At 48.3% G+C, this 20,041-nt stretch overlaps 5 protein-coding genes across 5 annotated transcripts; 2 read left to right on the top strand and 3 right to left on the bottom strand.

The window, feature by feature from the left end:
- Nucleotides 1-5,468: 5,468 nt before the first annotated feature.
- ABOM_007045 (autophagy protein 5) lies at nt 5,469-6,592 on the top strand (the record flags this gene model as incomplete). The annotated part of the gene is made up of 3 exons (XM_022534174.1): nt 5,469-5,588; nt 5,652-6,096; nt 6,189-6,592. The coding sequence occupies 3 exons, from the start codon at nt 5,469-5,471 to the stop codon at nt 6,590-6,592; spliced, it is 969 nt and encodes a 322-aa protein (XP_022387840.1).
- A 185-nt stretch (nt 6,593-6,777) lies between these two features.
- ABOM_007046 (sugar porter family MFS transporter) lies at nt 6,778-8,482 on the bottom strand (the record flags this gene model as incomplete). The annotated part of the gene is made up of 5 exons (XM_022534175.1): nt 6,778-7,074; nt 7,145-7,210; nt 7,267-8,016; nt 8,073-8,290; nt 8,344-8,482. 5 exons carry the CDS (start codon nt 8,480-8,482, stop codon nt 6,778-6,780), a joined length of 1,470 nt encoding a protein of 489 aa, XP_022387914.1.
- Nucleotides 8,483-9,160: 678 nt separating this feature from the next.
- ABOM_007047 (uncharacterized protein) lies at nt 9,161-10,732 on the top strand (the record flags this gene model as incomplete). Its single annotated transcript, XM_022534176.1, has 1 exon — nt 9,161-10,732. One exon carries the CDS (start codon nt 9,161-9,163, stop codon nt 10,730-10,732), a length of 1,572 nt encoding a protein of 523 aa, XP_022387915.1.
- Nucleotides 10,733-11,021: 289 nt separating this feature from the next.
- ABOM_007048 (fungal specific transcription factor domain-containing protein) lies at nt 11,022-13,101 on the bottom strand (the record flags this gene model as incomplete). The annotated part of the gene is made up of 4 exons (XM_022534177.1): nt 11,022-11,479; nt 11,552-11,749; nt 11,798-12,806; nt 12,856-13,101. The coding sequence occupies 4 exons, from the start codon at nt 13,099-13,101 to the stop codon at nt 11,022-11,024; spliced, it is 1,911 nt and encodes a 636-aa protein (XP_022387897.1).
- Nucleotides 13,102-14,229: 1,128 nt separating this feature from the next.
- On the bottom strand, nt 14,230-18,077 carry ABOM_007049 (SAM and PH domain protein (Boi1); the record flags this gene model as incomplete). The annotated part of the gene is made up of 3 exons (XM_022534178.1): nt 14,230-16,959; nt 17,014-17,193; nt 17,994-18,077. 3 exons carry the CDS (start codon nt 18,075-18,077, stop codon nt 14,230-14,232), a joined length of 2,994 nt encoding a protein of 997 aa, XP_022387898.1.
- Between the last annotated feature and the right edge of the window lie 1,964 nt (nt 18,078-20,041).

The raw sequence follows: 20,041 nt of genomic DNA on the forward strand, positions 1-20,041 counted from the left end.
CCCCCAAAGTCACCCTCGAATCCTTTGATGCTGTTTCGGGTGAGGATCGCCAAGGACACGCTTCTCCAACGTGCCGATGCTTTTCCGACTCGAAATACATTGGCAATAATGCGCAGACAGTGTCACTTGCAGATGGTTACGGCTCCGCTACGGAAATTCCCTTATGCAGCAAGTCTATCTTCAGTTGCTTTATTTATCCTAATCACGCTCGAAGAATGTGGGAGTCAATGCCAAGGAATACTTTTTCCATTTGCGAAATTACGACCGCAAAGGTCAGGACATTCGAGTTCCTTCCTGTGCAAGAACCGCTGCCCTTTCTTCTTTTTCGTTGGATTTATTTTCTTTTCTTCTTTTCCTCATTCCCATCTGGCTGCTTCCAGCGTTCTGAAAACGGGCAAGTCATAAATCTTGGATAAAATATTGATTGATCACCAGTTTAATTGCCCATCGCTCACATACTTTGGTTGGCGACGTGAATTGAGCACCAATGGTCCTTTAATCAAACGACAAGCCTCCTAATTGCTGGGAAGATATCTAAATGACGCCTCGTTCGCGTTGCGGGTTTGCCTGCAGAAGTCAGGAGCTTGACTCGTCGAAAGGGGCGTTTCTCATGCCGGGGTAACCGAAATTGAGATGGCCCTAAAAAAGCAAATCTGTTTTTCCTTTTTCCCCCCTTCCAAATTTGGTACCAACTACCACAGGATGCTCACTATGGTACTTCTTTGCGGGCAATCGATAGATGATCCGCGGAGCTAGCCTACTAGTCTGCCCCTTAGCATGGCTTACCACAGAGCCGGGTCGGTGATCTCGCTCTAATCATGTAGCCGAAAACATCTTGGGCCAAGACACAAGCGCAACACACAAAAAGGGGTATATTGGGTTTGACTCGCTTGGTCTCTTGCTAAAAGATACCCGATTGACCCTCTCTGTCCATAGTTCAAGATAAAGCATGTGTCATGCCATGTTTGTGCGCCGGGTAGAAAGGTTTGTGGCAGTGTTTTAGCCTCCCTGAACGAAGAAAAGCACTTCCGCGAGGGAAGGACGCGCTCGGGCACCTTGTTTCCCAAAATAAATATCACCTATGCGATGGGATTGGTCGGATATGTTAGGGGTTCCTGGTTGGTGATATCAATTATTTTGATTGTTATCGACACGGGCGTGCATAATCCCGCTTTCCAACATGCAAGGTACGCGCTTCGCCCGAGCTGCGCCAATCCAGCAACCTTATCTTCTTGAGTTGAGCATGAGATGGTGCTGCCTGCAATCAGGTCCCGCAAGGCTCTGACCAGGAACTCGATCGGCAACCCTGCATGAGCGTTCACCTTGTTATGTGCGTACGGCGTAGCCGCTGGTATGGAAGTGCAAGGGAGCGCCTGCATGTCCGACCACGGATCTGACAGATCTTATTGCAGCAAACTAACAACGATTGCATGCAATTCTTTGCTTCAACAGATATCTGGACACCTTTCGTTTCTGCCAACCAAGTACGCGATGCCGCGTGGTATCCCTGGCCAGGAACTCAAGGGCACAACGTCTCGAACCGAGCCGAGTTATGGCGGCTGCAAGTATTCCGAGTTTAAACATGATTGACGGAAGCAAGGGATAAACAGTCAGCTCCGCTGTCACAAAATATGTCCGTTCAAAGCTACTCTCGTGGTATTATTGCACTAATGAGGAGAATCTGGCGGCCGCAACCGAAAGGGAATGTATTGGGGCCGCTGATCTTACCTGAGCGAGAGCAGCGATATCGTATGAAACAGCTCACTGAATTCCGGAGAATTAAGCTCCTTATTTTTCTTTTTTTCTTTTTCTTCTCTTTCCTCTTTTTTTTTTTTCTCTCTCGCCCTCCTATCTCCGGGTTCCCATTGGCGTGCGACGCGGTCCCTTGTTCTCGCCCCCTTTCTACAACAAGAAAAAAGGCAAAAAAGGAAAGGTGATGGCCTATGGATGTACAGGAGAGATGAAACAGCCGCCAGATGTTTATTCAACTTGACGCCAAGAGGCACCTGTGAGGTGACGACAGCAGCTGATGAGGCCTTAATTTGGCGAGCACTCTCCAAGGACGAAATGAATTGACAATCGGCAACTGCCGACAACTCCACTGCGTTATTAGTGACCCGTTTATGATCGCTCACAGGGTTGCTAGCCGTCCTTGTCTCATCTCGCATAGTCGGTCTCTCGGCATTCTAGCCAAAGCTTTTCCTTGACTTTACTCTTACCAAGCGTGGAAAGTGTAGATTTCGGTCAGCGGACGCAGGCACCCGAGGTACTTCCCGTTAGGGAGAGTCAACGATTAAAAAAACGCACACAGACACAAGGAAAGAAAGGACTAGTTGATGTAAATGGGACGATGGGGAAATGACTTCGAGTTGCGGCCAAACCGGGCCGGTGGTATACGCTATACCTAACACTTAACATATTGCTACATGATGTTGCCTATTGGTAGGATTGAACAACCAGATTTCGTGTATCCGTCGCCCTCGGCCTAGGCTTACTTTTAGCTTGTTCTCTCTCTCTCTCTTTTTCCTTTTCTTTTTTTCTCCCTTGTTTATCTCTCGCCAATGCATGTCTGCAGACGATCCCATGACCCAGCCTTGGATGTTCTAGTCTGGTATGCAACACAACCACGGCTCTACAAGGCGGAGATAGGGCAATTTCCATCGATGTCATCTGCCGTCCTTTGGTAGCGCCCTGTGGAGGGATGAGAGACGAAGGTGGTACTCATCGAGACCATGAAACAAGTGGAGGTGCTCTCAGAGAACCATGAATGCACCCTAGGCAGCGTTTATTCTTCCAAGATCCGTTTTTAGTACCCTAGACGACAGCCATATCCAATGACGAGATTCCACCCCACGTTTGTCACCCCATGATCTGGCGGGTCTGCGCTACTGGCTTTTAGTCGCTGACATTGCAGTTTCATTAACTTTATTTTCACCAGCGGCCCAACGCATATGGGCGCAATGATGGCACGAAGTCATGGAGGAAATAATTAGATGAACACGCAAAACATCTCTCTCCGACACTTCCTAGTTGCACCCGGCGGAAAACTGGAAAGCCTTGTCGGTCTCGGCTAAGGATGTAGTTATGTAGCCAATTTCACCTTGTGTTACCCTCGCAAATGATAGGATTGGGTTTGGCAAAAGTCTGGAGCTGTTGATGCGTGACGTTGCACAGTTAGCACATTCTTGAGCAAAGCTGATACCCGCGATTACCGCCACAGCCAGACTAGCTTTGTAATTGCGTCTCCGAGGTCAGACGGCCTTCGTGAATGCTAGATGTAGGATTTCCCCTCTTTTTCCGTCGATGGACAAAGACAGGTCGATCATTCCCGAGTGAAGTTTGGCCACCCACTGTCGGATCTTCTCTGTGGAAGACTCGGGTGATTGTCCTTACTCTTGTTCAGTTGTAGAGGAGGGGTGTAAGCGAAATTCCAATTTATCAGATCTTGGTAGTCTTCCAGACGCTGGGAGCATGGTAAGGCACCCCTAATACTTGTGTCGCGTTTCCTTTGGGCGGATTTCATTGCTGGTATAGATAATTTAATAGGAACTCATCATTACCTTGTCATGGCCCACTCGCTCAAGTGAGGCTATTGAAGAAAACCTAAAGGAGTGCCTGCTGGATGGATGGGTAGCACTCATGGCAAGCCAACAGAGGCATCCTTGCCATCAACTCTGGTCACCTTCGAGAGGGTGTGTTGTTCATCGAAAGAGGAAATGCTAATATCGGCTAGATATGCGTCCCAATGCTTCAGTATATTGGGTCCTGGTAACCAGTACCATGGAATCGGATAGAGAGGCAGAGAGACGAGCCGCTCTAATACTAGATTAGGAGAGAATTGTACTAGTGCTGATCATCTCAATGATATGAAGTGACAAACGAGGACTTGCCTCAAGGCAAACAGCTAGGCAACCAGGATGGATGGGCATGCATTATTACCATCCAGGCTAGTGGTCACTCAGGCGATGACCAAGCCTGCAGCGTTTACATAATGGTTTCCCACCAGGGAAAACCCCTAAACCGGATTCTCACCAGGCCAGTAATATGCAAATTGATAGAACTGGTTCTCCTTAGTGCTCGGGGCGCAGGACACCGTCTGTCAGCGTGTGATGGCACTTCACAGCTACGCGATAAGCCGGGGCGTGAGAGACCATATGTAGACGTCAGCTGTACTGTTCCTAGGAGGGCTGAGCAAACAGGCCATGTCTTAGGTGGGAGAATGGTGATCAGAGCACTGTTTTTCGTCGGCCTCCCCAGCCTGTACTTATACCTTCTTTGCTCCTTGTCAATTCTCAACCATGGCCGGGTACATATCATTTGCTTCCTTAGGCCAACCGAACAGAGCCAAGTCCCTCGGCTTCTAGGTCATTGTTGAGCTGCAACCAATTGGCGCCATGATCACTCCAATTAGCGGTTTTCAATTTAGTTGATAGTTTCCGATCTCCTCATGAACGGGCTGACGGAGTGAGTGGTGAATGTGGTGTGTAGATCGTCGTAGTTCCGGGGCTGTGGTAAACCACTGCAGCCTGCCAAATGTTGATGATATTCCTTCGGACAAGGTTGGATAGCGATCAACGTCCCTTCTGGAATTATCTTCGAAGTCCCCCTCAGGGTGCATTTGGGGTTGCCTGAAACCAGCAATTTGGTAGGCAGACAAGCTCAGCCCACTGATATTGGTCTAGATCAAGGCTAGTGGGATCAACGGGAGATTGCGACCTGCGACTGGAAGACCTATAGGTTGTATTGGTCGATCACATGGTGAAAACAGCATCATTCACGACAAGACTATTTTACTGAAAGCAATCGTAGCCCTGCAAGCGTTGCAGGAGTCCTTTAACTGTGGCGTTAAGCAAATCCAGGCAAGGGGCGGTCTTGGAAAGGAAGCAAGATGTAGTGACCGGCTGCATTCCCTGATAATTATCCAGCTGAGCTTACGCTGAGACTGTCACTATTACCAAATGACCCAGGAGGTACATTTCCATGATGCTTCATCACCCGAAAACTGCAGAGTTGATTCGATGCACCTTTGGGTCTCTGAAGCTATATCGACCGCAAGGATGCCTCAGGCATATATCACGTGTCATCCCAATCGGGCAACTTTCCGTCTCTCTAAACATTTGGACTTGCTTTTCTGCATCGGCCTCACCTTTTACCTTGAGAGGGCAGTTCTTCTTCTTTAGCTTGACAAACACTAGCATACAATCGTGTTGCGGTCCACTTCTCCTACATAGGCAGTGTGCAACGCATTGACAGAAGTGACCCCTCAGCCATGTGGAACTGATAGCGGGGGACAACATCTCGAAGTCTCAGCTGTAACGTGTAGTTAGACGAGGTCGCGGACTGCCCTCATAATCCAGGAATAAAATAGTGGTATCCAAGACCATGTATGATGCATATTGAGCAACATGCTAACCTCTCGTAGTAGACAAGCCAGCTTAAATTGCTATTCATCGAACAACTGACAAAAGATGGAAACGCAAGCAACTCTCAACAGTATCCAGAAGGCCGTCTGGGACGGCAGACTTCCCTTGCAGATTAGACTTGCTCCATCAGAAAGTCGCATATACGACCAGTCTGACCCGTATATTGTAATTCTCTACCCTCTATGCCTCCCATGGTCACGCCTCGGGCAATGTTAATGCGGCCTCCAGATCTCTTATCCCCGAATCTCATATCTGCCATCCCTCCTACCCAGGGTAAGGGCCTTCTTTGCATCATCTCTGATCGACCCCAGTTCCCAAGCCCATGATGGATGGTTCTCCTTCGAAGGCGTCCCGCTCAAATGGCATCTCCCTATCGGTCTGCTGTATGACCTCTATGCGGGCGCTGACCCAGCATCCAAGGGAACAGTCGAGTCGGAAGACGCAGGCTGGGACATCGATAACCAAGATAGTCCATTACCATGGCGTCTAGTCGTGCACTTCAGCGACTGGCCAGATGAAGAACTAGTCCGACTGGACGCAGGGGGCATGGTCATGAACGACGCGTTCATCAACAGCGTCAAGGAAGCGGATTTCCTGCGAAACGGGACCGCGAAGGGCATCATGAGTCTCTCGAAGGAGGATTCCTCGGGGCTATGGAAGTCTGTGCAGGATGGTATGATCACCCTTTCATCACCCAGTCTCTCATATTTCCACCATATCGATACTATATCAAATATCCGAGAAACAACAGCTAAACATAGGCAGTGGAACTCCCCTCTTTCCAACGAATTTCCAATATCCTCCTCCCTCCTCCCAATCAGCCTTTCCGTAACATCCCAATTCGGATATTCCTCCCCCTCCCGCCTGACTCTGGCTCGCCTTCTCTCAAGGTAGTCCAGTCCCCGGTCCCACCGTCGATCCCTCCCTCCAGCGTGGCGGCTAGCCAATTGGCCCTTTCACGAAGTAGTATCACACCGCAGACGCAGACGATAGGGACGGCCTTGCATTCGTTACTACCGAATCTTTTTCCCAGTCGAAGGACGCCTGTGCTAGCGAAGCCCGTGCTTCATGGTGCCGCTGTGCCTATGTCAGCACCAGTCGAGGAGCTGGTCAGGAGTTCGGCGTACGGAGATGGTTGGTTGTATGTCGTTGTGCGGATGATGGGGTGATTGTTCTCTATGTATGTCCTAGATCCCCGTGATGGGTATCGGTTATGAGCTGTGATCTAGTAGCGTTTCGTTTTCGAGGAGCGAATGATTTGAATACCATGATATTGTTTCCAATTACTACATGCCCATTATACTAGCCGAGGTTATGTCGTCCATACTATACACCAGAACCTTGTAAAATGCAGTCATGGGCCTTCAACCCGTATATTCACACCGTTCTTCTGGTTCACTTCTAGACTCTTCTCAGATGGCGTCTCCCCGACAACAGGAAAAGGCTGATCACGCCATTTGCGCGCCGGGATCCCATTGATAAAGAACCAGTTAATCTCCTCCATCGAGCGACCGGTGACCTCGCCGACGCAGAAATAAACATATACGAAGGTGATAACACAGAGTCCGGTGTATACGAAGCCGGTTTTGGGGCCGAGATTGGCTGAATAGTATAGGTAAGGGAGGGTGAAGACGATTGCCCAGACAGTTATCTGCAGTTGAGTTTTGTTAGTGGTGTCGACTAGAGTAGTACTTGAGGGGTGTGTTCGTCGAAATTCTTACCCAGAAGCAGGCTACCGCGACAGCGTAGATTTTGTTTCTGTTGCGGCCAACGGCCATTTCGGAGGCCTGCTGATGTTAGTAAATTCTGATCTATATCGCTGGAGTTACATGTGGACGCCTACGATTGTCCAGCCTAGAGGCCCCCAGGCGAAATTGAATGCTGTGATTTCAATGATGACGAAGCTGATGATCACCTTGCCGAATGTGTGAGACACTTCTCCGCCTGGGATGCCCAGGCATCCCACTACGAAAATAGAAACGCCCATAATGCCCGTGGTGATGAGTAGAAGTGGCCGTCTGGGTAGTTTGTTGGCGCAGAACACCGCACACAACACAACGACGACTTGGATGATGAAAACGATCAAGGTCATAAGGAACGGATCGGAGAGTCCGATTGCCTTTGAGAAGACAGTGCCAAAGTAATAGAACCATTGGATACCATTGACCTGCTGTGCGACGAGTGCACCTGCAGAATAAATGGTCTTGCGTCGCTCGATGGGGTCTAGAATTAGGTCCAACCAGGACGAGACTTCCGCAAGTTGCTTTTCATTGTCTATGTCCCGTTGTAAAATAGCTAGGTCGTCATCGGCAATGTACGACTTGTCGTCCCGGTTGACGCTCTGCAATGATTTCCTGGCCGCGTCTACTTTATTCTTGCGGAGTAACCAGCGCGGGGACTCTGGTACCCACCAAAGGAAAGCTAGAACGAGCAGCGGGAACACAAGCTGTACGCCCATGGGGACACGATAGGCCACAGTGCTGCCTATGCCTTGTGTACCACGATTAATAGCAGCGGCAATAATTTGGGAGATTGACAGGACTAGTTGCCAGCACATGAGTAAAGGGCCACGAATTCGAGTAGGAGCGATCTCCTAAGATGATCATTAGCAAAAGTATTTTTGTCTCAAGCATGAAAATTTGAGCTTACTCCAATGTACAGAGGGGATGTCGCCGAGAAGTTCCCTACACCATAGCCTAGCAAGATTCTACCTGCGATTATCATGGAGTGTTTGTGATCTGTTGCCAATTGTAAGACCACACCGACCACAACCATAATCGACGCAATAAAGAACACCCCTTTGCGGCCTGCAAGGTCATTGAGCGGCGCTGCCGTCAGCGAGCCCACAAGCTCTCCAATGTTGATGACTGAGGTCATTAGTGAAAGGCTTGAGGCTGGAATGGCGTATGACCCATCAGACTGCCTCTCGCCGAAGTGCTGGACGAAGCGTCCATGGCAGATACTCCTGTAAAGTATACACCATCGTAGCCATAAAGGCATGCGCCCAATGCGGCAAAGGCACAGAAAAGCCAGGCATAAAAGTTTTTGATGATAGCCATGACTGTAAGCTGTCTTCAGACAAGAACAGTGAGCCTAGAGACAAGTTCTCAGAAGAAAAAACAACCTGTAGGATAAAGAAAAAAATTTGAAGATTAGTGGGGTTCCACTTTTTAAATACTACTATGTAACTCATGTTAGTGTATGTCGGACTAAAGCTGCAGCTTAACGGTTAGATCGAGACAAGATGCCGACGGCACGCATGAGATGCTTTTTCAGGATTGCTCACGATGACAGAACCGAGTTCTGGCCATGGGGCACCCGATAGATTTCTGTAAGGATTGGGGGGTACTCCACATCACTTGAAACCGGAAAACGACTGTTGTGATCGAACTCTAGGATTTCTCCGAGAGCCACATTTAACGTTCTCTCCCCACGGGGCACAGCGATAGACATCACCGGCACAAGGAGATCAAATGGACGATGCCGATTGGCTGTACGAATGCCAAGGCGGCATCTTCTTAAGAGCTTCGTGCCGGAAAGTGGCCGAGCCCGGCGGCAAGCGCGAAGTACTATATAGACGACGGTGTGATTCAAGTCGCAGGTTGCATCTGCAGGAGATACCGGGGTCTTTCGAATGATTTAAGAGGTGGTGCACCCTACATTCAATGTCTCAAAACTCAAGGCCACAAAAATTCTGCAAGCAATTCAGCCAGTTCACCCCTGCAGGACTCGTCAACATGGTGTCGCTCACGGCAGTATCGCCGTCATTCTTCAGACGGCCTTCTCCTAACCAGGGATCTGCCGATGCGATTCCAATCCTTGTCAATGGTACTTACCATCTTTTTCATCTGACTACACCACCTCATACTGTTCATCATCCTGAGAGACTTCGTTCGTATTGGTCGCATCTTCGCTCCAACGATTTGATTCAATGGACTAGAGATAGCTCCCCAGCCATTGTTCCAGATGAGAAGCCAGCAAATTATGACTCTGATGGTGCATGGACTGGCTCGGCAGTTATTGGACCCGACGGAAACATGCACATCTTCTATACGGGATATAATCTGTCCCAGGATGGCAAACAAGTAATCATTCATGCGGCGTCCTCCGATATGGAAGGGTCATCATTCGGGAAATATCCAGAGCCGATCTCCATAAGCTCTGAGACAGTTGCAAATCTCACGTCATTCGAGGATATTGACTTCCGTGATCCATATGTGCTTTTCAATGAGGAAGAGCGGCAGTATTGGATGCTGGTGGCTACACGCCTGTCCAAAGGCCCGCATTGGACCAGAGGATGCCTTGCACTGTTGATATCGACGGACTTGAATACTTGGCACTTGGAACCAGAACCTTTCTTTGCTCCAAATGACATGTTCTGCCCTGAATGTCCAGAGCTCTTCACACTCCCCAATGGTAAATGGTACCTCGTTTACTCACGATTCGCTTCTCCTCATGCCGGTACGGTATATCGAGTGTCTGATACACCGCGTGGTCCCTTCCGGAAGCCCAAGGATGGCTCTGCCGGGCGTTGGGATGGGAGAAGATGGTACGCAGCAAAGTCCTGCCCCAAGGCTAGGGATCCATCAAAGCGCGTGTATTTCGGCTGGATAGCCGATCGCTGCGAGGCAGACAAGAAATGGATGTGGGGAGGAGACATGGCCTACCCGCGACAGGTATCTGCTGCACCTGATGGATCTCTTAGAATTGAGCCAATCAAGGAGATCCTGTCAGAGTACTTTTGCTCGGAACCTATTTTCCAGCGTTCATCTGTCACATTAAACTCTCATGGTGCAGTCAAGAAGCATTTTCTCTATCCAGCATCAGCTGATTCCGGTGCCAATTCGCCCTTGTCGACCTTTATGTCTTTCACGTTCTCCTCGAGTGATGCAGCATCATTTGGTGTCCTATTTTACGCAGATTCAGATCTTGCCGGATATTGGCTGCGTTTTACTCCCACGCAAACTGAATCAGGAAAACCTCTCTTCTCTATCTCATTATCGCTGTGCCCTCCTTCCCTCGATGACTTTTGGGCCGACCAGTACAAATTGTACCTCCCCCGAGAAGTTGATGGCCATGAACTAGTGCGGCACGATAACGTTTCAATTGGGGAAGATGAACCCGTAAAAGTCCTTATGATAGGAGATGCCCTGGAAGTTTTTGTGGGCGGGAGGGCGATTAGTTATCGTTTTCAACCAAAACATTACGACGATAAAGGGGGAACCCTGAGATATGGGCTATTCGTGGATGATGGAGAGGTCACTTTCAGTTCATTTTTCTCCATAGTTAGTAGATTCCTGTCGAACTGAATCCGCTTATTAAGTCACCGGGTAATGCTCCTTGCCTGCCAAGTACTGTGAAGAACGGTGAATGTACATAGCATAAGAGATAAAAAGAACAGAAAAGGAGAGAGCAGAAAGGAAAGAAAGTATATCCATAGCACCTGTGCTGAGATCAAGCTTAATATGAAGTAATGTACCTACATATAAGGCATAGCATTAGCTAATCCGAGGCAATTGTGGTAAGTAACTGCAGGGGTATCTGCATGAAAGGAAAAGAGAAGAGTGAAAACAAAAGCCTATTATCATCTGGCTCGCATTAACTTTCTGTGAGCCAGTCAAAGTGCTTTAGGTTCAGATTTGATATATCTTCGCTGATGAAAGGTGTGAGCCAATATCCTGGAGCGTGGGAAGGTGTAGATGATATGGCTGGATGAATGCTCATGTCCATGCCGCAGATCTGATGGTTGGGGGATGGAAACTGTAGTGAATGCTGGGGAAATGGTGTTGTGAGAAATATGTTCTGTTCATTTGGTATATGTTCCGAAGGCGCTGGTGCAATTTTCACGGCCAAAGCATGCTCCATTCCTCGAAGTATTGCTCCTTCGAGACGGTTGACTGCATAACGCATTGGCTCGTTTCCCTTCCCCATGATGCGGAGGTTCCATAGATAATCGTTCAGGCGCTCCCTCCAGTGAGCTTTTTCAGCTTCCGAATGAGACGTTACTAGAAGCAAGGTGACGAAAGACCCGATCAAGGAGAAATTAAACCCTGATGCTGGGCGTGAAGAAATTGTTAGTGAAAAGGGGATTTAATAGACGCAACCACCAGATATATGATACTACTTACAGAAAAACCAGAAGGCTTCCAAATGATCCGGACGCAGTGTACGGACGAAAGCCATCGCAGCTTCGGCCGAGCCACTAGCAAGCTTACGAGTATCGTTGAGAACAGCAACATGTGAGCAAAGTGGAGCAAGTGCAGTAGATCTAATAATTCTCCGCATAAGTGTTAAGACTAGACCGTGATAGGACAGATGAAGGAAACCTTGTTTTCGTTAATTCTGAAGCATTATATAAGAGCAGTACGACATACCATTTGCACAAAGTCGCCGGGGAACCTGCCTATCCATGCGCAGTGAATGTGGAACATTCTCGTACCAGATTTGCAGCTTCTCTATGACAGGAAATGCTCGTTGATAAAGCTCAACAGTGTCTTGAGATTTGCTAGCACGCAGCGAAAAGAAGTCTGTTAATATCGTACTGAGAATTTTAGACAATATGACCATCTCCAAAAATCCTCTTCTCCCCGCCTGAATATCGTTCATGGGAACGTCGTCATTTCTTGAGTCCTTATTCTCATCAGGTTCATAGAAATCACTGTCCTCGATGTCTTCGACTCCCCAGTTGTCATCGTGAATATGACTGGGTCGCCCATGCATCAAGGAAGTCCATTTGTCTTGCATATAAAGTGCCCAAGAGAGCCTCTTACGTAGCCCGCGCTCCCAATCAGGAACGTCCCAAGAACTGGCATCCAAATGGAGTCCTAATGCTTCACCAACTGCAAGTGCTTGACTTGTATATCCCCAGGTCCACGTGTGGTCCGGATTCAAGGCATCCTCTGGCTTGCATTGCACCAACAGTAACATAGCCGCAACTGACGATAGCTTAGGTCTGTGGTAGCTATTCTGAATTGCTTCAATAACTCGTTCTCTTAACAATACTTCTTTCGGCGCTGATTTGTTGCTGAGCTCTCGATCGTAGGTCCACCAGTTCAAGGAAATGAGATACACTGCTCCTAATATGGGTGCTTCTATCTCACGATAAGATGTCGTATATCGCTCTATGAACTTGCCTTTGTTTAGAATAGGATAACACGGGTGAACTATTCTCCAAAAGAGATTGATTAGGCTGGGGCCGTATGGCACAACACAACGCTCAATTGCATCTTGTTCAATATAATTTTGGTAGCCAATTGCCTTTTCGTCCCTTACAACATGAAATGTAACTGGATATTGCATACCCATATCTTCGTGCAGCACACGCCGAATACTATGAGTCTCAAGACGGAACTCATGTGACTGAGGATCATATGGACGATGCCGCTAAGGCGTTGTCAGGAAATTATTTCTTAAGCAATTGGACTGTCCTTACCATAAGGATAGGCTCCATGTCACTCGTAAGCCCGTACAATTCGGCAAAATTCGATTTGGCCAACCCCAACGAGCCATCTTTATCTTCCCTATCCCTTCGTGAAGCATGCGCGGAAAGTATATCCTGATAACTCTGTACTTCAACATCACGCTCTCCTGTCATAGCTCCCGGTGGTAGGGGGCTCTGGTAACTTGATTCGAACGAAGATGTGGGAGACTGATCAACCGCGCTCCTGACATGGTTCATCTTTGGCTGAGTCAAGGCTCCTTGCCCTTCTCTCACATTTGGAGCTAAGTTGCGATGCACCTTCCTGGAGCGTGCCGCTATTTCAGTTGACTGCTGATGAAGGTCGCGGCTCTTGCCTGGCTGCAAACGCGAAGGCCGAGGTGGCGGGTTTCGATCAAAGGTACATGGTGTTTGGCGGGATTGACAAACCGTACAGCAAGAATACCCAGGGGAAATCACACATCGTGACTTGCGTATACGGCACAAGTCACATGGCCGAACAGCCCTTCGTGGGCGTGTGGTTTTAGTGAGTGACGAATGTCTTGCGTTCAATGTCACATCAACACTGGGTGACGCCATCGTACCAAATGTCCAAATCATACAGCGCAATACCTTGGTAATTCATAATTGACACGTATTGGTGCAATGATGACCACCAAAATTGGGGTGGAGACCACCGGACCGCATGCGATGTCTAGGACATACAGAAAATGTATGTACAGTGCTATGGACAAACTGTCGAGGGGCGGCGGTCAGACTCGACAAAACCACTAGTTATTTCTTGGCATTTATTTATGTCAAAACTATTAAATTCGGAGTAGAAAATAGGCCACTAATTAACTCCAAATGTTCCTTGCCACATTACTACTATATCACTTTGAAACATCAAGTGTCTAATCAAATCCCAGGGCTCCACCTTCCTAGCGTAGCGTAATGGCACATTCCTAACATATTCTATTATGGATAACGCTTCGTCATTCAGGGGATAGTACTCACAGGATCTCGTTAAAGTTTCAAATTGATGCACAGAGTCCCACTGGTGTTGTATATACATAAAGCCGAGAAATGGAGCACAACAAGCAAAAACAACTAAAGTCGGGGTATTTGGGGTATATGGCTTTGGTCGTCCTGCGACGATGCGTCTTTTTCCTGTTCATGCGGTCGTAACAAAGGAAATCCCAAACGGAATGCGATATCAAAACATCGTGATGCAGTGAGTGAAAATCTTCAAAGCCACATATGCGATATGGGTTTAGAAATACAGGTAGGACAATTTGATGGGGCCTGTCATGCAATCTGAAGAGGGTCCGAGATCTGAATGGAGAAGGGAAATGATCAAAAGCCAGGTGTAGTGTAGAAAACGGCAGTCTAGATGAAATTGCCATTTACTTGCATCGAGGCACCGCCTTCTTTACCCTTCTTGAGGGCCTTGGCAAGCATCAGCTCTCGCATCCAGTCAATCCGTTCGTCTCGAGTCTTGACCGCAAAATGATGACCCTTAACATTACTGTTCCCAAACAATGCCTTCTTCTCATTTTCCCTTGTCGAAGGGATCAGGGAAAAGGCGAACGCTGTATCATCTTTGCTGATATTGTTCCCACTGCGTAGGACCGACCGTTTGAATGCGGCGGTCAGTTTAGAGCTAGTTGCCAGTGATGAGCAAGCGACCGCATAATCATCGACGTCGATTGAATCCAGAGCTTTGGAGTTGCGAATGGCAGCAAGCTCATCTTTGTGCATAGCCAAATTGGTTCCACGCAAGGTAAAGTGCGCATCTTGCCATTCGTGGCGAAGGAAGCGAGCCTGTTTCCGTTTTTTCATATATCCACTTTTAGTGACATCTGGGTCCGAAGAGAGAGATGTGTCTGAGGAGCTGGGTTTGTGGAATCCTATACGCGGGCTTCTCTTCCTCAAGTCCTCTGGATCATCGATAGGAGTAAGTGGTCGTCCCTGAGCACGATGCTGCGGTGGGCTAGGTTGAGGGCGTAAGAAGGCGCTACGTGGCGCAAGTCTTTGATGGCGGAGTTGCATGAGGTTACCATAGCGCATATCTGGCGGAACAGACTGCGAGACATCACGACCAACAGGATCATTAGGGATTGCGGTGATCGGGGCATCCATCTCGGAAAAAGGCGTGCCTTGGCGGTAATGGTCCATAGTTCTCATAGAACTGAACGGACCGTACTGTTGGATTACAGTCGGAGAACCATACGCCTGGGTTGCCACGGACGGAGTGATCGTTCGCTGGGTTGTAACAGCCGTTGTAAGGTCATCGGAGTCATAGTCTGTAGGAATCTTCAACTTGGGTAGGCTACGAAGGTTTGCAGCCATGTTGTTTGTGTGAGAAGCTGGAGGAGTCAGCGCAGGGGCGGGTTCTGCGGGCTGTCCGGCAGCTGGGGCTGGCTCTGACTCAGGGTCACATGGTTCCACGTGCTGGTAATTGAGAAATTGTCTAATGCTTTCCTGTGGATCGAGTTTCTGAACCTCGTTCAGCGCTTCTTCACAGAGTCTGGGAGTTTCTTGGGCTGGCCCAAAGATGTCTGACGAAGCGACAATCGAGGGCCCAGCATCGGATGTAGGACGTAGGAGGTTCTTTGCCGTGTCTGGGTTTCCAGGATTTCCTGTGAGCATTGAACCTCCTGGCAAGAGAACAGCGTCAGGGAATTCCGCAGCGAGCTTCTCCAGCTGGCGCTGGCGCCTTCTATACTTGGGACAGTTTTCTCCCTTGGAGCAGTTATGAGGCTTAGGAAGAACCTGCTCAATGCCGACAATAGAGACAGCTTCTCCTGCTACAACCTGCCGGCCACTACCCGGGCCAATGACTTCCCTGGAAAGTACTTCTCCCGTTGGAGATACGGACATTGCATATGAGCGCCTGTGATTGACAGGTGGTTCGAGATCTGGTGTTTTCCGCATAGTCGAGCGTAAATGGTCAATCGAGGACATTAACTGATGGCGCTTGCCAAATGACTTGATTCCGAGTTCCTTGAGATCATCGATTTGGAGACTTAGCAGAACAGAGCCGGTGATATCGTTGACCATGAACTTTTCAATAACGTAGTCATCATATCCGGCGATATGCATCCAGTGTGCTACCTGGCTGGGTATCCAGCCTCGGATTTCGCTCTCCTCCACCTGCGAAACGTCTGGGTGCACGGTTGTGAAGGCCTTGGGGGTGCAAGGAGAGAATTGGTACCTATCCATTGAAACCTCGCCCGCAGAGAACTGGGACTTCGAGCTTGGGGTCTCAGTAAAATGGGTTCTGGAGTAAGGATTTTCCGAAGAAACCTGGGAGCGAGTACTCTTCGTCTCTGAGAATTGGGATCGAGCACTTGGAGGCTCAGAAAATTGCATCCTCGAATTTGGAGTCTCGGCGACAGAGAATTGGGGCCGAGTACTCGACGTCTCTGAGTAGAATGATCGTGCGGTTGGAGGCTCAGAGAACTGCGTTCTTGAGTTCGGGGTCTCAGCAATGGAGATATTAGGCCGAGTACTTGACGTCCCAGAAAAATAGGTTTGAGCACTTGGAGGTTCGGAGTATTGAAACCTCAAACTTTGGGTCTCGGAGAATTGAGTTCTGGGATTCGAGCTCTCGGGAACGGAGAGCTGAGATCGAGCACTCGGAGGTTCAGAGTACTGCAATCTCGAGCTTTGGGCCTCGGAAAACTGAGCCCTCGAGGTTAAGCTCTCAGATACGGAGAGCTGGGACCGACCACTGGGGGGTTCAGAATACTGGAATCTAGAACTTTGGGTCTCTGAGAATTGCGACCGAGCACTTGACGCCTCTGAGAACTGAGATCGTGCGCTAGGTGTTGCAGTAAGGGCGAACTGGGACTGAGTAGCTGGAGTTTCAGAAAACTGTGTCCCAGAATATGGGGCCTGGGCGAGTTGAGACTGAACAGGTGATCTTTCAAAGTAGACGTCAATTTCGGCAGTCGATGGCGCAGACCCATAAGAAGCAATAGAGGATCTGAAGAGATGCGGTCCAGAAGGTCCCTTGATCCTTTTGTCAAGCTGGAAGCTAAAAGGCTCCGTTGGGGCCTGGTCAGGCGTAGGTAGCTCTGGCGTGGAAAGGGAAGATCTACTATCGCGACCAAACTAGCAAGGTGATCAACGATCCGAATCTGGTTGAAAATGGAGAGGTGAACCTACTGAGCCCAGACTCATCCGCGGAGACTCCTCGTCTGAGGAGCCATATTCAAAATCAGTGTCGGCAAAGTCTGTCGACTCCGATTGACGCTTTTTCACGACAGTCCATGCTGGATAGAATTGTGCAGTATTCTTCACGTCCAAAGACGCAGGCGCTGCCTTACGTCGATTACGTAGCGACTCCTATACCGAGCTAAGGTTAGAACGATACTGGGCAACCAGTAGAAGCTGTTATTCCTACCATAATATCTATGTCAGCTGGTACAAGTTTTTAAGGCGGAGTTTGTTCGATGCAACAATCAATTTGCGAGTTAGTCAATAACTCTGCTAGACTAAGTAGCACCTCATAACAATTGAAGAAGAAGAAAAGAGAGCAAATGAAGGTGGCCAGTTATCATACAGTGACACACGAAACGTGACGAGGAAAGGGCAGAAAGAGGAGAAGAAAATCGGAGAAGCTGGGCCGCTCCAAGTATAAGTATATGGGGTAGCGAAGAAGCGTCTGACCGACGGAGTCATGTAGGGGGGCGGTGAAACGGTAGTATGGCAACAAGACTCTGAAGGATCGAATCACTGTCTATCGCATGGAAAACTAAGTCCGTGACATGCAGGGATAGTGAAACGTAGTGGCATCGTCCCTCACAAAGTAGTCCGAGCAAGTGGCTGGGAAGCGCAGAGAAACCTGAATGGGAGGTGATTAGAGTGACCAACTTGCAGTAGGTTAGAACCCAACCACAGAGAACGACATTGTCCCTGGCCAATAAGTTGCCGCCGAGGGAAAGTCTCCGTGGATGGAGAAATTCGAAATCGCCCATGGAGGGCTGGGAGAGGTCGACGGGAGAAGGTTTGTGGTTTCTCTACGCGCCGGGCTGGTGGAGGCCAACCGCCATGGAAGCCCGTGACTGGCCGAGTGCTTTAGCGCTGGGGTTCCTTCAACCGTTCTAAATATTCCTCTGCTTGAGCAATTAAACGCAACGTATAACCGCCCGGGCGACTCTCCTCGTTTCGCTTTCTTCATCAGTCAACCAATCCCTCTTCTGGGAGCTCTCGGCTACGGTGCGGAGCATGGATTCCTTTGAATTTATTACGAGTCATATTCCATCTTGCCTCTCCTGATCGAATGCTATTCGCTGCATTTTTATAATATCAGGCGTCGATCCGTTGAGAACGTCCTGACCAACCAAGTCGATATCACTTGTTTTCTCTGCATTCACGATCCACCACACATAACCGGGAGCAACATTTTCTGGCGTTTCCAGGTCACTTCTATATAGACCAGTGATCCCACCCTTTCGCGGAGCGGAATTCACTGCGGCAACGACGGTGCCTCTCTCCCCAACAGCCTTGCGATTGGTTGGTAGCTTAAGCTCATTCGACTATTGTCTTTGACTACATCTTCCAACTCTTCATCCTTTCCCTTGTTTGCCTTCGTTTTTACTTCTTCCTGCCTTTCAGCGTCTACTTTCCAGTCTTCTACGGCACAGCAAATAGTACTCTCGTTAATTGCTTTTGATCGTTGAAAATAACCGGGTTTATCACCTTGGAGTTAAATCTCGGATCCTTTTGATTCCTTCATCTCGCTCTTGCAGCAGTGTGGAGCTACTGTACAGTGACATGTGAATAGGCTGCATTGCATGAATTGATGTACCTATCGTTGGCCGTTGGGTCAGACTGCCGCATTCTACTCTCGCAGATTTTGCTGTTTTTGTCACGAGAGAAATTAAATAGCAATTAAACACTGTACATCAAGTCATCCATACTGTTTTTGGTCTGGGTGGGTTCATTGTAGCGCGCTGAAGATACCATACGTTTTACAGTGGCAGTAACCCTTCTCTAGAATTTGCATCATGAATTACTATACTAACTACGAATTGGATAGATGTGTGTGTGTGTGTGTGTGTGTGTGTGTGTGTGTGTGTGTACCTGAGAAAGATCATACAACGTTTAAGCGAACGAACCCTTTGGCATAGTTCAGTTCCAAAGAAACTGGCAGATAGTATTATAGAATGAGGGGACGGTGAGGTCAGGTGATGCAAGAGGGGTCCAACGGTGTGATAGTGACTATCACATTGCGCTACTTGACTTAGTCTCGGACGATAGCTCTCATCACAGGTCAACCATAGGTAACCTGCGATCTTATTGGTTGGGACATTAATTTCTACAGAATTGACGACTAAGAGCAAGAAAATTCTTATGCATATCGCAATGAAGTTCAAGTGCTTTTTTGGGTCTTCATGGAGCGATGCGGCGTAGTCCTGTATCTCGATGGCATGGAAGCAGCAGCAGCAACAACAACAACAACAACAACAACAACAACAACAACAACAACAACAACAACAACAACAACAATAAAGTCAGTTGCAGAGCCCACCATGTGATGTTTCAGCGTTTCGCTGTTGCGCAGTTTGACGGTTTAAAACTGCATTTGGGGTATACTAAATTAAGACGACGGTCTGTAACTTGGTGTAGGTGCAATGTACAAAGGATGTGTATGACTAGGCTCTGAGGACTGCCGACTGCATCATCGGGATAATCTATTAAAAGAACAGTAATCGACAATGCACTCTATCTGAGATTCTGAATATAGAACCATGGGGAACTACTTTTTTTAGAATTAAACATGCCGCAGTCCGATCTTAGCGACGTTGGTGATACCACAGTTAGGGCGACAGAGTCAAGCATGATAGAATGCCTGTTCGTCTATATTCAGCATATCTATCTTTCTAAGTTAGCTTCCAACTGGATAAAGAATGGCGAAATTAATCCTAATTCAGTTTCCAGGTTCTTTTAACCTGCGCGGAGTATTTCCCGGCTAAACCATTGGTTTGCATTGAATATTGTCGGCGGCAACGAGCTATGCAACCCTGGGAGTTGTACCCCGCATCCAGGTAGCGTAATGTTGCTAATTCTGACCACTTCAGAAGTTATTAATAGGATAATGACGCTAAAGTAGTCATTTAGCTAAATATAAACATGCTTAATCTTGTGTGGGCGAATGAACAGGTATGATTAGACGCCGATAATTGCCATA

Source organism: Aspergillus bombycis, assembly GCF_001792695.1.
Source record: "Aspergillus bombycis strain NRRL26010 chromosome Unknown contig00059, whole genome shotgun sequence".
NCBI classification, from domain to species: domain Eukaryota; kingdom Fungi; phylum Ascomycota; class Eurotiomycetes; order Eurotiales; family Aspergillaceae; genus Aspergillus; species Aspergillus bombycis.